This window comes from Mustela erminea, chromosome 5 (genome assembly GCF_009829155.1).
Source record: "Mustela erminea isolate mMusErm1 chromosome 5, mMusErm1.Pri, whole genome shotgun sequence".
Lineage (NCBI taxonomy): Eukaryota > Metazoa > Chordata > Mammalia > Carnivora > Mustelidae > Mustela > Mustela erminea.
Window position 1 is genome coordinate 85,901,989 of NC_045618.1, and position 16,224 is coordinate 85,918,212.

General features: G+C 34.4%; 1 protein-coding gene across 17 annotated transcripts in view; it reads right to left on the bottom strand.

Moving 5' to 3' along the window:
- The window catches only part of RALGAPA1 (Ral GTPase activating protein catalytic subunit alpha 1), a 247,914-nt gene that overhangs the window by 74,159 nt on the left and 157,531 nt on the right, over positions 1–16,224 (bottom strand). For all 17 annotated transcript variants that reach the window (XR_004285927.1, XM_032344040.1, XM_032344039.1 and 14 more), the window contains 2 exons: positions 15,608–15,679; positions 999–1,122 (listed from right to left, as the gene is read on the bottom strand). Coding sequence is in view for 16 of the 17 variants with exons in the window: in XM_032344040.1 (XP_032199931.1) it covers positions 999–1,122; positions 15,608–15,679 (196 nt within the window). In the remaining variant the exon portion in view is untranslated. The remainder of the gene's footprint in view (positions 1–998; positions 1,123–15,607; positions 15,680–16,224) is intronic.

Sequence of the window (16,224 nt, forward strand, 5' to 3'; positions counted from 1 at the left end):
CAAAAAACAAATTATCAAGTCAAAAAATGGGCAGAAGACATGAATAGACACTTCTCCAAAGAAGACATACATATGGCTAGCAGACACATGAAAAAATGTTCATCATTGCCATCAGGGAAATTCAAATCAAAACCACACTGAGATACCACCTTACACCAGTTAGAATGCAAAGACTGACAAGGCAAAAAACAACAAATGCTGGAGAGGCTGTGGAGAAAAGGAAACCCTCCTACACTGTTGGTGGGAATGTAAGTTGATACAGCCACTTTGGAAAACAGTGTGGAGATGCCTGAAAAAATTAAAAATAGAGTTACCCTATGATCCAGCAATTACACTACTGGATATTTACCCCAAAGATACAAATGTAATGAAAGAAGGGCCATATGCACCCCAATGTTCATAGCAGCAATGTCCACAATAGCCAAACTGTGGAAAGAGCCAAGATGCCCTTCGACAGACAAAGGGATAAAGAAGATGTGGCCCTTGTATATATACAATGGAGTATTACTCAGCCATCAGAAAGGATGAATACATAGCTTCTGCATCAACATGGATGGGGCTGGAGGAGATTATGCTAAGTGAAATAAGCAGAGAAAGTCAATTATCACATGGTTTCACTTATTTGTGGAACACAGGAATAGCACGGAAACATTAGAAGAAGAAAGGGAAAAATGAAGGAGGAGTAAATCAGAGGGGGAGATGAACCATGAGAGACTGTGGACTCTGAGAAACAAACTGAGGGTTTTAGAGGGGAGCGGGTGGGGGAATGGGTTAGCCCAGTGATGGGTATTAAGGAGGGCACATATTGCATGGAGCACTGCATGTTATATGCAAACAATGAATCATGGAATATTACATCAAAAACTAATGATGTACTGTATGGTGACTAACATAATAAACAAACAAACAAATAAATAAATAATAAGCTAGAAAGAAATAAGAAACCATTGCTTCCAAATAAAAATACAATGATATCTGGTATTATTTAAAGACAATACCTCCCAACCAAGGCCTGCTACAAAATCTTCATATGCTTGACTTCCTCCTGTATTGGTGAGAATGGAATGTTTGTCTTCTTGTCCTTCAGCAACATAAAATACTGCGATCTTGTGGGTCTCTCGACTGTAAAACAAAGGATAACACCATTCATTTAATCATTAATTTATTCATTCATCCAATAATTAAGTCCAATGTACAAAGTACGTAGCAATAAAAAGATGAAAATGAATTAAATCTTGTAATTTACTGATGAAGGTATGTAATTATAAGTAAAAATTAAAAAAGTTATAAACTTGCCAGTAGAACGAAAGAAAGGTGTGATTACTTTTGACTGGAGAAACAGAGAAACACTTAAAGGAGACAGTAACACTGAGTTGGGTGAAGGCAAGTGAGTCTGACAAATGAAAAGGAGAAAGAGAGGAAAGACATGTGAGTACATGAAGCATCTGAGGAATTACCTGTTGTACAATGTGGCTAAAATCCCAGAGTTAAATGGATGTATTTTAGAAATAAAACTAAGTAGTAGTATAGAGATGACTGATAAATGATCTATTTCTTCAAAGGGCAGAATAAGAAATTTATACACAAATATTACAGAATCGTATGGAGTAAGTGAAAAGCTCTTAGACATTTTCTTTTTACAGTCTTTCAAATTAAAAATGTTAATAAAAACAAATTTCTCGTATGACATTTGGCTTTCCTAGTTAACTAGGGCACACTACATTTGGTCTAGGATGATTTAACAAAGCTAATGAACTTTATGACCAGAGGTAATGTTTTCACTACTATAATATTAGGAAATTAGGAAAGCAAACAAACAAACCAGATCCAACAAGTAAGAACTGAAATTATTTTAAAAAGTTAGTCAGATAACCAGATTTTCCTATCTTGAGGAATTTGTAAGGTCATGATTGCAGGTTTCAACATCAGCAACTTAAAATCAGGAACAAAGATTATTAGCTATTTTCACTAATGGCAATATTTCACTTTATGGCGGGAACACTTAGGCAACTTTTGGTATATTCATTGTATTATTAGGAAAATCTAACCTAAATAATAAAATAAAATTGGGGTGTGCCTTCCAGAATTACAAAATAAGTATCTCAGTGGACTCTTTCTCAAGCAAAACAATTTAAGTGGTGAAAATGATTTCTATAAAATCATTTAAATTCTCTGCATATTATCCTAAGGGCATATAGCAAATGGAAAAACATTTATTCAAGAAAAACTACCAAATCTAGTAAGAACAAAATGAGTTTTTGGCATCTGAGCCATGACTGCTCCCTTACCTCACCCCTTTACTTCTGCATTATACCTTTACCATGGGCATTCTACTCAGATCAAGATAAGGGTTCCCTCACTCCTCCAGTTCCAGGACTGGGAATATGGTTTCATCCTGAGAGAAGAAGGCTGCTGGCTGTGTTTCTCATCTTCCTGAGATCCATGCTACACATGATCTATTCCAGGCAGCTGTGACTGAGAGAACTGCATCTCCCTTAACTCATCCAGCTCTCTCTCTTACAGTGGAAGCTCTAGGTGCAAAAGGCTGAGTCTGTGCCAATTTTCCCCACTCTAGCTTACCAATAGGCTAGAGGTCACATACCAGTAGATGAAAGCTAAGATGAAGAACTGCCAATCCTTCCCTAACTGTTCACTTATCGAGTGAGGGTGTTACTCTAGGAAATTCATAGAAAGATACAAAAGATCCAGAATATCCATAACTATCTTGAAAAAGAAGACAAAGTTGTAGGATTCATAATTCCCAAATTTAAAACTTGCTACAAAGCAGCAGCAATCAATGCACTGTGGTAGTGTGATAAGAAGTGACAAACACATGTATATGGAACAGAATCTTTGATCTAGAAATAAACCCTTATATTTGTCATCTACTGCTTTTCTGACAAGGATACCATAACAACTCAATGGTAAAAGAAGCATCTTTTCAACAAATAGTGCTGGGGCAACTGGATATGTACAAGCAAAATAAAGAAGGTGGACTGTTACCTTGCAACTTCCTACCTCACACCAAAAACAACAAACAAAAAGGACATTAGATCTTAATGTAAGGTTTAAAAATATAAAGTCTTATAAGAAAGTTTATAAATCTAGTATCCATGGCAAAAAACTGTACATGAATGTTCACAGCAGCATTATCCATAATATCAAAAAAGTAAAACCAACCCAAATGTCCATCAACTGATGGATGTATAAACAAAATACCCATACAATGGAATATTACTCAGTATAAGAAAGAATGAAGTGTTGAGACACACTGCAGTATGGATGAACTCTGAAAACACTATGCTAAGAAGCCTGCCACAAAACACCATATATTGTTTGATGCCTTTTATATGAAATGTCCAGTACAGGCACATCTATAGAAACAGAAGGTAGATTAACTTTGTCCAGAGCTGGGGAGTGGGGAAGAGGATGGTTGGCGGTAATGGGGAGTTACTAGAAATGGGTAAGGGATTCTTTTTGAAGGAACTAAAATATTCTAAAATCAGGTTGTTATGACAGCTGCACAACCCTGTAAATATACTAAAAACATGTATGCTTTAAAAATGGACAAAATGTGTGGTATAAGAAGTACATCTCAAAAAAAAAAAAAAAAGGAAGACGTATATCACAAGAAAACTGTTAGGAATTTAACTTGGAAGCATGATCCACTACATGTAAATTTTGATCATGGCAGAAAGGGAACTTCTCAGTGTTCTTACTCTGTTTCTGTTTCACAATCCAAGTAATTCTTGAATTATTTCAAAAAAATTTTTTCAGGCATAGGGCTATCGATTAGAACTCATAAATCACAACTTATAAAATTGGTTAAGACTTAAATAGAAATGTTCACCTAGTACTACATAAATCTAAAAGCAGGAAGAAAGGTATGTGCCATGTAGGAAAAAAATAGGACATAAATCTTTACTGTTGGGGTCCATTATCAAAGGAATGAGACTGAGACAGAATGAAGGTTATGCAAAGCCTTATTCTATGCCAAGCATTAGAAGTTAGACTAACCAGCCAGGGGAACAAGATTGAGACAAAGTGAAAGTTATATGAAGCTTTATTCTATTCCAAGCATTAGAAGTCAGACTGACCGGCCAGGGCTGCCTCCGAAGAGAGCAACCCCCTCCTGATCTCACAGGCTGGTTTTATAGGGCATAACCGCAGACCCAAGGTACGTGGCTTCTATTGTTAAAGCGTTTACTCCCGGAATCGATACCCGGAACCATACCAGGAACTACGGGGGCATTTATTCCCGGAATGAAGTCCGTGGATGTAAACAACAACATAGCTACCTAGGCAATATGGAGTTGCTCTGGCTAAGCAGGTCCTAATAGTTAAACAGATTTTAACATTAAATTGGCCCTAACATTTACAATGCAAAAGTAAAAGAGAAATCACCTTTATATTATCTATAACCTTCCTACAATTTGTAAAAGCAGAACTCAGCTGCCCTTCATGTCAAATTTTAATCTTTCACCATTCCCTTTTATTTTTCTATTTACCTAACTACTGCTGCCAAAATGTTTGGTATATTGCCATTAACTTAATATGTACAATAATGAGTAACTAGGGAAAGATACCAGAAAAAAAGCCATAAAATTAACAAACATGCAACTTACATGTAACCAAGTAACAATATGTATAGAACTGGCAAAATATTATGAGCTTACTATTGGAAAATTCAAGCTGAAGTCTACTAAGTTATAAGACTTCTGAATCCCAGCATATACACTGTGATAGAAATAATAATACAGGGGTACCTGGGTGGCTCAGTCTGTTATACATCTGCCTTCAGCTCAGGTCATGATCCTGGGGTCCTAGGCTCAAGCCCCAGATCGGGCTCTCCACTCTTAGTGGGAAGCCTGCTTCTCCCTCTCCCACTCCCCCTGCTAATGTTCCCTCTCTCGCCATGTCTCTCTCTGTCAAATAAATAAAATCTTAAAAAAAAAAAAAGAAAGAAAAGAAAAAGAAAGAATAACACAAATTTTGAGATTTGAAATTAGAAAATCTGGTGTTTCAACCAAGAGGAACAGGCATCAATTAATCTAGTTGAAGAAAATAAAGGATCTATAAATGGTCCAGGGAGGTAAGAGTATAAACAACGTCACTTTTTATTTTTCCTCTCTAGTCCATCAGAAAAGTACAAGCATACCTCAAAGATATTGCAGGTTTAGTTCTAGGCTATAATAAAGTGAATACAGCAATAAAGGGTATATAAAAGTTATGTGTATACTTCACTATAGTTTATTAGGTGTGCAATAGCATTATGTCTAAAAAAAGCACATACCTTAATTTAAAAACCACTTTTTGCTAGAAAATGCTAACCATCATTTGAGTTTTCAGCAAGTCATAACAAGTGATAATAGATCACCATAACGAATATAATGAAAAGGTGTGAAATACTGCAAGAATTTCCAAAATGTGACAGAGATGCCAAGTGAGCAAATGCTGTTGGAAAAATGGTGCTGATAGACTTCATCTCTTGCCTTTTCTAACAGTCTCTTTAAAGTTGTAAAGACATGAGTCAAGGGGTTGGGTGCAAGAAAAGCAAAGACAGAAGAAGGGATAATAAGAACTGGTGCAACAGTTACAAAAATCTAAGGACAAGAGAAAGGAAATGGTCAAGTTTGGTGACTGAAACGATATTTCTAAACATAGTCAAGAAAATTATGAGGAGGATCTGATTTGGGAACAAATTGGTGACCTGGAAATGGAAATAAGGAGGCAGGTGAAATTTTGTAATACGCAGAAGCACAATCATGACAGAGAACTGACAGACAGAAGTACATGGAAAGAACGGGATTGAGAATTGGGATATCCCATTGAGAGGAATAACTATGTTAGGGGGTTCCGAGGTAAAAGATAAGCCAATAAAGACAAACTTGGAGTAATTCCAGAATTAGGAGTTGAATGAGGGAACTGTAGTGTTACAGAAGCCAGGGGGAGAAGAATATTTTAGAGAACAGACAGCAGTATTAAATTAGGGGATATAATACTCAAGGGGTTTTTAGGGCAGTGAACTATTCTATAGGATACTGTAATGGTAGATAATCTGTTACTTTACATTTGTTGAAACATACACCATGTACAACACTGTAAACTATGGATTTCAGTTAATGTATCAGAACTGTTTGACCAATTTTAGCAGATGTTATCAAACTGATATAAGAGACAGAAAAAAGTATGTGTAGGAGGAAAAGGGTACGTGGGAACTCTCTGTACTTCGCAATTAATTATTTTGTAAATCTAAAACTGCTGTAATCTTTTAAAATGCTTATTAACTACATTTAGTTAATTAGAGGAATCAAAGTTATGTGTATAGATTGAGCATTGAGAAAACTTTAGACTTGATGGTCAAGGTACTAACCTTCAGAAGAATAGTTTCAGTAGAGCACTGAGGTCTGGAACATATGGTGAGCAAGAGAGCAAAAGACTTATGATTCCTGCCCTGAAGGACAAGCCCATCTAGTACCAAAGATAAATTATCATGGGGAAGAGTTAGGATATGAGAACTCACAGATTATTTAGCGAGTTATTATAATTATTCTGGAAAGAATAAGAATTCTAATAATAATACAGAGTGATAAAATGTTATGACAGGGAAGTGTTACAGGACTCTGAGAGCACATGGAAGATCCACACATAGACTGAGGAGGAAGGTAAAGAGAGGTAGTTTAGGGAAAGGATTTCAGAAAAAATCATCTTCAAGCTGAGACTAAAAAAATGGACAGGAGCTATACTCTGAAAAATTTTATAGCCTAAGACCATTTCATTGTTAAAAAATAAAGAATAAAAGTAAGACAGAAGCATTCAATTCTAGAAGAAAAAAAATATAAAGTTTATAAATAAATAATAGACAAAAATTAATGAGTTAGAAAACAAAGTAGAATAAACGAGAAACTGTGTCTTTTAAAAAATTAAGTAGATTATTTACATCAAGACAGAAAAGCCCACTGTGATGGTGATGCATAATTATAACTCTAGTTTAAAAGTTAGGAAATAAATGTTTTTAAAATAACCATAAACATAACAATTTGTTATTGGAGAAATACCATAACCTAAAATGTGAGGAAGAAGTAAAAGTATAAAGTTTCTGTATGCTATCTACCAAGTTGTAATCAGCTTAAAATGTTATAAATATAACATATTTTATGTATCCCTCTAGTGCTAACCACAAAGGAAAAAATCTGCAGCCCATAAACAAAACACTATGATAAAGGACTCAAACATACTACTGCAAAAAGTCTTTAAATCTCAAATGAAGATACTAAGAGAGAAAGCAAAAAGGATCTACAAAACAGAAAACAATGAAAAAATGGCATTTGTAAGTTTTTATCTCTCAACAATTACTTAAAATGTAAACAGATTAAGTTCTTTAATCAAAAGACACAGAATGGCTGAATGGACCAAAAAATGAGATCCAAATGATATGCTCCTTACAGGAGACCCATTTTCGCTTTAAGCACACACAGAGAATAAGAATTGAAGGCACAGAAAATAATATTTTAAGCAAACTGTAAACAAGAGAAAACAAAGGTAACTATATTTGTGTCAGACAAAATAGACTGAGTTAAAAATGGTAAAAAAAAAAAAAAAAAAAAGACAATGTAACTACCATAAAGATAAAGGGGTCAATCCATCAAGAAGATATAACAATTATAGGGGAGCCTGGGAGGCTTAGTTGGTTAAGTGACTGCCTTCGGCTCAGGTCATGATCTCCGGGTCCTGGGATCAAGCTCCCCATCGGGCTTCCTTCTCAATGGGGAGTCTGCTTTTCCCTCTGGCCCCAACCCTTCTCATGCTTGCTCTCATCCTCTCTCAAATAATAAAATCTTAAAAAAAAAAAAAAAAGATACAACAATTATAAATATTTATGCACCCAGCACTGGAGCACCTAAATATATAAACCAAGTACTAAAAGAAAAGGGAAATACACAGAAATACAGTAATAGCTGGGGACATTAATACCTCACTCTCAACAAGGGACAGATCATCCAGATAGGAAATCAAATAAAGTGAATTTGAACAATACTACAGATCAAATGGACTTAACATATATATAGAACATTCTGTCCAATACCAGCAAAATACACATTCATCTCAAGTGCACATGTAACATTTTCCAGGATAGATCATGTGCTAAAACACACGAGTCTCAACAAATTCAAGAAGACAGAAATTATATCACCTATCTTTTCCAACTACAAAGGAATTAAACTAGAAATCAATGAGCAGCAGGAAAGTTGGAAAATTCATAAATACATGGAAACTAAATGACACACTCCTGAACAACCAATGGGTCAAAGAAGAAATCAACAGGGAAATTAAAAAATTAAAAAATATCTTGAGACAGACAAAAAAGGAAAAGTAATAAACCATAGCTTATGGAATGTAGCAAAAGCAGTTCCAAGAGGAGAGCTTATAGTGATAAATACACACAAGAAAAAAAAAGTATCTCAAATAAACAACCTACTTTACTTACACCTAAAGGAACTAGAAAAAGAATAAACTAAGCCTGAAGTTAATAGAAGAAAGGAAATAATAAAAATTAGAGCAGAGGGGTGCCTGGGTGGCTCAGTGGGTTAAAAGCCTCTGCCTTCAGCTCAGTTTGTGATCCCAGGGTCCTGGGATCGAGCCCTGCGTAGGGTTCTCTGCTCAGCAGGGAGCCTGCTTCCCACCCCCCCACCCCCCCCCAGCCTGCCTCGCTCAGTCTACTTGTGATCTCTATCAAATAAATAAATAAAATCTTTTGGGAAAAAAATGAGAGCAGAAACAAATGAAATAAAGAAAGGAAAATGGAAAAGATGAAGAGCTGGTTCTTTGAAAATATAAACAAGATTAACAAACCTTCCGCTAGACTAACCACAACAAAAAAGGACCCAAATAAATATTATTATAAATGAAAAGATGTTACAACTGATACCAAAGAAATGCAAATGACCATGAGACTACAATGAACAACTATTTACCAAACAAGTGGACAACCTAAAGAAATGCATGAGTTCCTAGAATTGTACAACACACAAAGACTTACTTATAAAAACTCAGAAAATCGAAACAGACCAATAACATGTAGGTAGATGGAAGCAGTAATCAAAAACTTCCCAACCAAATCTCCAAAATATTAAAAAACTCATAAAACTCAACAGCAATAGGACAAATAGTCTGATTAAAAATGGGTAAAAAAAGAAAAGAAGACCTAAAAAAAAAAATGGGCAAGGACCCAAAGACATTCTCCCAAAGAGGATATTCAAATGACCGACACATACATTAAAAGGTGCTCAGCATCACTAATCATTAGGGAAATGAAATTTAAAACCACAATGAAATATTACCTCATACCTGTTAGAATGGCTATTATCAAAAAGACAAGAGATAACAAGTGGTGAGGATACACAGAAAAGACAACCCTTGTTGTAAACTATTGGTGGGAATGTAAATTGATGCAGCTTTATGGTAAACAGTATGGAGGTTCCTTAAAAAATTAAAAACAGAATGACTAGATGATCCAGCAATCCCACTTCTGGATACATACCCAAAGAAAATAAAATCACTACCCTGAAGAGATATCTGCATCCCCATGTTCACTGCAGCATTACTTGTAATAGCCAAGGTATGAAATAACCTGTGTCCATCAAAAGATGAATGGATCAAGAAAATGTCGTATACATGTACAGCTGATCCTCGAACAACAGGGGTTTGAACTGCATGGGTCTATTTATAAACAAATTTTGTTTTCAATAAATATAGTATAGTACTACACTGTGAATGTATTTTCTCTTACGATTTTTCTCAGTAACATTATTCTTATTTTAAGAATACAATATATAACACATATAACATAAAAAATATGTTAATTGACTTTAAATTATCAGTAAGGCTTCCGGTCAAGAGTAGGCTATTGTTGGTTAAGTTTTTAGGAAGTCAAAAGTTATACGCAGATATTGAACTACATGGGGATGGGGTGGAGTTGGTGCCCCTAACTCCTGTGTTGTTCAAGGGCCAACTATACAATGGAATGCAGCCGTAACAAAAGAAGGAAATCCATCTTGCCATTTGTGACAACTTGGATGAAACTTGAAGGCATTATGCTAAGTGAAATAAGTCAGAGAAAGACAAGTACTGTATGTTCTTACTTATATGTGGAATATGAAAAAACTGAACTCAGAGAAACAGAGAACAGACTGATTTCAGGGGTGGGGGCTAGGGAAATGGGCAAAATGGGTGAAGGTGGTCAAAGGGTATCAACTTCCACCTGTGAGATAAGTTCTGGAGAGGTGAAGAATAGCATGGTAACTATAGTTAACAGTACTATATCATATTTAAAGGTTGCTAAGAGAGATTTTTAAAGTTCTCATCACATGAAAAATTCTAAACGTGAGGTGATGAATGTGTTAACTAAGTTTATTGTAGTAATTCATTTTATAATATATCTATTTATAAATCATTATTTTAAACCATAAACTATCATAATGTTGTATATCAATTCTATCTCAATAAAGCTAGGGGGAAAAAACCTTGAAGGGATGATTTGGGAATACATAAATTAATTAATTTTTTAAAAAGAGCAAAAAAATCCCACTAAACTAAAATGAGAAAAGGAATATAGCAGATTTATGATATGTGTGTATGTACTAATCCTATTAGCATGCATTTGAAAATCTCAATGAAAGGGAGTTTTGTAAAAGCAAAAAACACTTAAGTTGAAAAGAGCTAAAAGAAAATCCAGAGGCTAATAATGATGAAACAAACTGAAAGAATTAGAAATTTTACTAGTTATTCCAAATTTTCAAACAATATATAATATTCATTTCATGGAGCTGGCTATAATCTTAATTCTAAACATAAGAAGAATGGGTAAAAAATTAAATAAATAGAGAATATGCTTAGAAATGGGCTATACCCTAGTTCAAAAGGAAAGCCTAGTAAATTTAACACAACAGGAAATCAAATGTTATTCCAAGAATTATTTAATATTAGCAATCTAGTGATACTATGTACAATATACATCAATAGTTAAGAAAGCAAAACTGTATGAAAATTTGAATAGATGCTGAAAAAGACTCTAGTAATGGGATGTCTACTCTTACAATAACTAACACTGTAGTGCAAGTTCTAGTCAATGCAATAAAATATGAAATAAGCAAAAATAGGCATAACTTTTAGAAAAGAGATTATTTGTAAGATAATTACACACCTAAACAGAACCAAATAGACAACTCTAAAATATTTTTTATTTTATTTATTTTATTTTTTTATTTTTAAAGATTTTATTTATTTATTTGACACAGAGAGATCACAAGTAGGCAGAGAGGCAGGCAGAGAGAGAGAGGAGGAAGCAGGCTCCCTGCTGAGCAGAGAGCCCGATACGGAACTCGATCCCAGGACCCTGAGATCATGACCTGAGCCAAAGGCAGCAGCTCAACCCACTGAGCCACCCAGGAGCCCTAAAATGTTTTTTTAAAAAAGAGAATTCACTAAAGTATTTGGATAGCAAAATATAACAGGAAAAACAATTCTATTTAGAATAGCATCATTACAATAAAATAACCCTAAAAGTAATGTCTGGGTCACAGAATAAATGAAAAACACACCATGATTATGAATGGGAAGAATGATGATAGCAAATGTACTTCTATTCTCTCCATATGAAAGTTTTATTGTAATTCAAAACCAAAATATCAATGCGATTTTTCTTCTGGAAAACAACAACACAATTCTAACACGTATCCAGAAGAACAAACAAGTGAAAATATCTAAATGAAAGTGAAATATAAACAAGTGAAAATATCTAAGAAAGAAGATATGTATGAATAGGGTGAGGAAGAAGACAGCTTATATCAGATACTAAGTTACAAAGCTAATAAATACTAACATCTGTACAAAATTGATAGACAACTCAGTAGAAATGAAAAGATAGCTCTGAAATAAACAGGTTAATATCTGATAAAGGAAACATCAAATCAATGAGAAAAGTATGAATTATTCAACAAATCAGAGAAACAGGCTATTCTCTAATACTCAAGCCAGTTCCATTTCTTATTCCATAAACTGAAATGTATTCCAGAAGAAATAAAGAATTAAATGTAAAATAATTACCATTCCTACCAACTAATTATGAATCCAGAAGGAAATACAGTAGGACATTTAAACTAATTTCAAGACAGAATTCTCTAAGCACAATAAGCAACTGAAAAAAAAAAAACAAAACAAAGAAAGAAGACTGAGAAATAAAATTACATAAAAATGAAAACCATGAGAGACTGTGGACTCTGAGGAACAAACTGAGGGTTTTGGAAGGGAGTGGGGGTGGGGGATCAGTGAGCCTGGTGATGGGTGTTAAGGAGGGCACGTATGGCAACAATGAATCTTGGAACACTGAAAAAAATAAAATTAAATTGAAAAAAAAAGAAAAGAAAAAGCTGTATGCTAAACAATATGAAGTTGTTGAAAACTGAAAGCCAAGCAACTGGGAAAACTCCCATATTAAATACAAAAGTTAATCCTTAGATACCCACATACGTAGGAGAGCTCTTGCAATTAAGAAAAATTTCCTTTTAAATAAAAAAAAAAGACACTAAGAGGGAATTTCAAAAAGATTAAAATTTCTTCCAATGAAATTTCTTACAATGAAAGGTAATAACTTCACTAGTAGTAAAGAACAATAAAGAGATACCATTATCTGCCTCTCAAGCTAGGAAAGATTTAGAAAATGTGACCAATACCTTGTGTTGCTCAGGTTGAAGTTGTATTAGTGCTCTTACACAATGTTGGTAGGATTAGAAATTAGTACTTAGTGAAAAGTAATTCTGCAATATGTATGGTCTGAAATAAGCTCTTATGCTTTGATGTAATAATTCCATTTCTAGGAATTTATCCTAGGGCAAGATATTAAAAACAACTTAAAAGTCCAATAATCACAGAACTTGGCACCATAAAAAATTATTTTTGAAAAATATCAAAATGCTTACAACATGATAAAGTCCTTTTTAAAACATAACTTACTATATACATATTACTATGATTTTAGTTTTTTAAAACAAAAAAATCGTATGTATATTAAAAAAGAGACTGAAAATACATAAACAAATGTTAAGGATAGTGTTATAAATATATGACTTATTTTTCTACTGTACATTTTCTATAATAACTAGAGAAACTAAACATTTTTAAAAGATTATTCTTTTTTTTTTTTTTTTTAAGATTTTATTTATTTATTTGACAGAGAGAAAGGTCAAAAGTAGGCAGAGAGGAAGGCAGAGAGAGAAGGGGAAGCAGGCCCCTTGCTGAGCAGAGAGCCCGATGCAGGGCCGGATCCCTGGACCTGAGATCATGACCTGAGCCAAAAGCAGAGGCTTAACCCATTGAGCCACCCAGGTACCCCTAAAAGATTATTCTGAGAAAAGCTAAAAACCACAAAAACAAAAGAAGTGAGTAAAGACTATATTTTCTCATAAAAAAGGCATATGAAAGGGATACACTAAAGCTTGATAGGACAGTAACTGGGCACCTGGGTGGCTCAGTTGTTAAGCGTTTGCCTTTGGCTTGTGTTCCCTCTTTCACTATGTCTCTCTCTGTCAAATAAATAAATAAAATCTTTAAAAAAGAAAAAAAAAAAAGGATCCTGAGGATAGTTTTGTTTTCTTTTGTTTAAAGAAGCACTTGATAGAGTGTGCTTATGGTAAAGGGGTAAGCAGAAATACAAGATAAAGATCTGATAACTTTTTGAAGATCCTAGAAGTATAGATTGGGAAAAAAGATTTTTCCGAAACTGAAGGGGAGCAGGAAAAGATGGCTCAATATAGAAATTTTAAAGAGAGGATATTTTAAGGCGAAGTTGTTTGAAGTAGGAAAGGAATGAATAATCTTGTTTACTTTGCATTCCTGTAGAATAGTGCTGGCAAGGTAGTTTATTTCAAATGAGTCCCCCAACTGGCAGAATCACTGGATTTAACTGATGAGAGGTATGACTAATGTTGCGTTGAAATGTGAATGGGTGGTGGAAGAAAGGTTAGGAACTATTGTTCTACCAGACTGTCTTTCATATAGGAGGCCAAACATTTGGATTGAATCCTTAGTGAGGTTAGAGTAGAGATGATCTTTTGACTATAATGAAGGGCTTAAAGAACAAAAAAGTGGTTTATAAAAATTACTCTGAGAAACAAAAAAAGAAGTGAACAAGGGATAAGAAATTAGCAAACAGTAGAGAAGGTATTGCTGAAGTAAAAAAGCACAAATCTATTGTAGCTCTCTATATCACACTGGTTTGATCATTTTCTCTAGTAATATACTGCTGCCTAGGAGTAGAAAAAGTAGATTTTTTTATAGTATTTTTTTAAGGATTATTTATTTATTTATTTGACAGACAGAGATCACAAGCAGGCAGGCAGACAGGGGGAAGCAGGCTCCCTGCTGAGCAGAAAGCCCAATGTGGGGCTCGATCCCAGGATCCCGGGATCATGACCTGAGCTAAAGGCAGAAGCTTTAACCCACTGAGCCACCCAGGTGACCAAGAAGGTAGATGTTAAGAATGATTTGGGTCAGGGGTGTCTGTGTGGCTCAGTTGGTTAGGTGAGAGACTCTTGGTTTTGGCTCAGGTCATGACCTCAGGGTCCCGAGATTCAGCCCTGAATCAGGCTCCATGCTCAGTGGGGAGTCTGCTTGGGATTCTCTCCCTCTGTTCCTCACCTCCCAACTCAAACGTGCATGAGCTCTTTAATAAAATAAATAAAATCTGAAGAAAAAAATGATTCTGATCAGAGAATTAATTATAGTCACACATATATAAACGTTAAGTGGAAGAACAGTTTTGAAGATGCCAGAAATGGCATTTTTATAGTTGAAAATGTGTGAGTCTGCTAACAGGACAAGTGAAATCAGAGGTGGGTGGCAAACTGACTGTAGGAATAGAAAAAGCAAAAAACTGGAAAGAGGAAAGTATAAAAACACCAACTGACTAAGATGTAGGGAGTGAGAAATGGACATTAAGTAGGTTGTGGATCTGAGATCTCAGAAATGCAGGCATTCAAAATATTGCTTTATCAATGTGCTTCTAGTTAATATTTTGTAGTTTCTACTACTGGTTTCCCAGAAGTCTTGTTCATATACTATACATGAAGAACCTAGATATCATTAAAATAATGATATAAAAAGATTTTACACATCAAAACCCACATGTAAATAGGTACATATCCAAGAGCTTGATGAGAAATCAGATTTATAGCAATATAATAACCTATATCCATGTTCTTTGCTCCATTAATACTTTCTGTATGGACTAGCTTATATTTACCAGTCATTTCACTTGAGACCTCTGAAACTAATCAAAAAGGGCATAGCTGGAATGTCTAACTATGGGGAAACTAAAGGACGTTTTTAGAAGTTCAATTAGATTTCTGCCATCGAAAGAATTCTGAAATGCATAAAATGGTATAAACTATTCAAAGATACCAAACATTTTAATGTAGCCCTGCGTTTTTTTCATAAAGTTTATTATTTAAAGTAAATCAAATGTAGTTTCTGTTCAGAAAGTCAACAATGCAGTATTATTCACACATAAGTAGAAATAGTTGACAGTTGCTAGTTATAAATCTGAACTTACCACTGTCTTGAATCCAAGTTTCTAAGTTCTCTAAGTAGTTTCTCATTTTTCTTCAGGAGATGAAAGCTCCTCCTAAATAGAGAGATTTATAAACATTTTCATCACCTTTGCAGTGAATGACATGACAGTCCCAGAAATACTTTCCACTCTACTCATGCAACTTTTAAACACTTTTCTTGCCTCTAACATACTTCTAACACAAAGGCGAATAGACCCTAAAAGAAATGTAAATAGAAAGTGTCACTATTTCTACTGCGGCCCTCATAGATTTCTGTTAGTGGATCATTATCTATTAATCATTTCAATTTTTCCTTGCAGATGCTATGAGCTTCTGAAACTCATATCCAGAAAAGTGGATAAAAGCTTATAGGTTCCTTTTCAAAAGTTTCCTAAAATTATATTAAAAAGTTGTTCCTAATGAGAAATATCATTAAGTAAGGATATGTAATCCATCTGGATTACATACGTGCTCTTAAATGTATTTTTTACACTACGAAGCAATGTAGATATGTTGCCAAATACATTCTATATACACTAAATACATACAAATTATATTCATGAAATCAATGCTTGCTGTGGTAAAATATAGCTTCCCACCTTTAATTTTTCTTGAGACA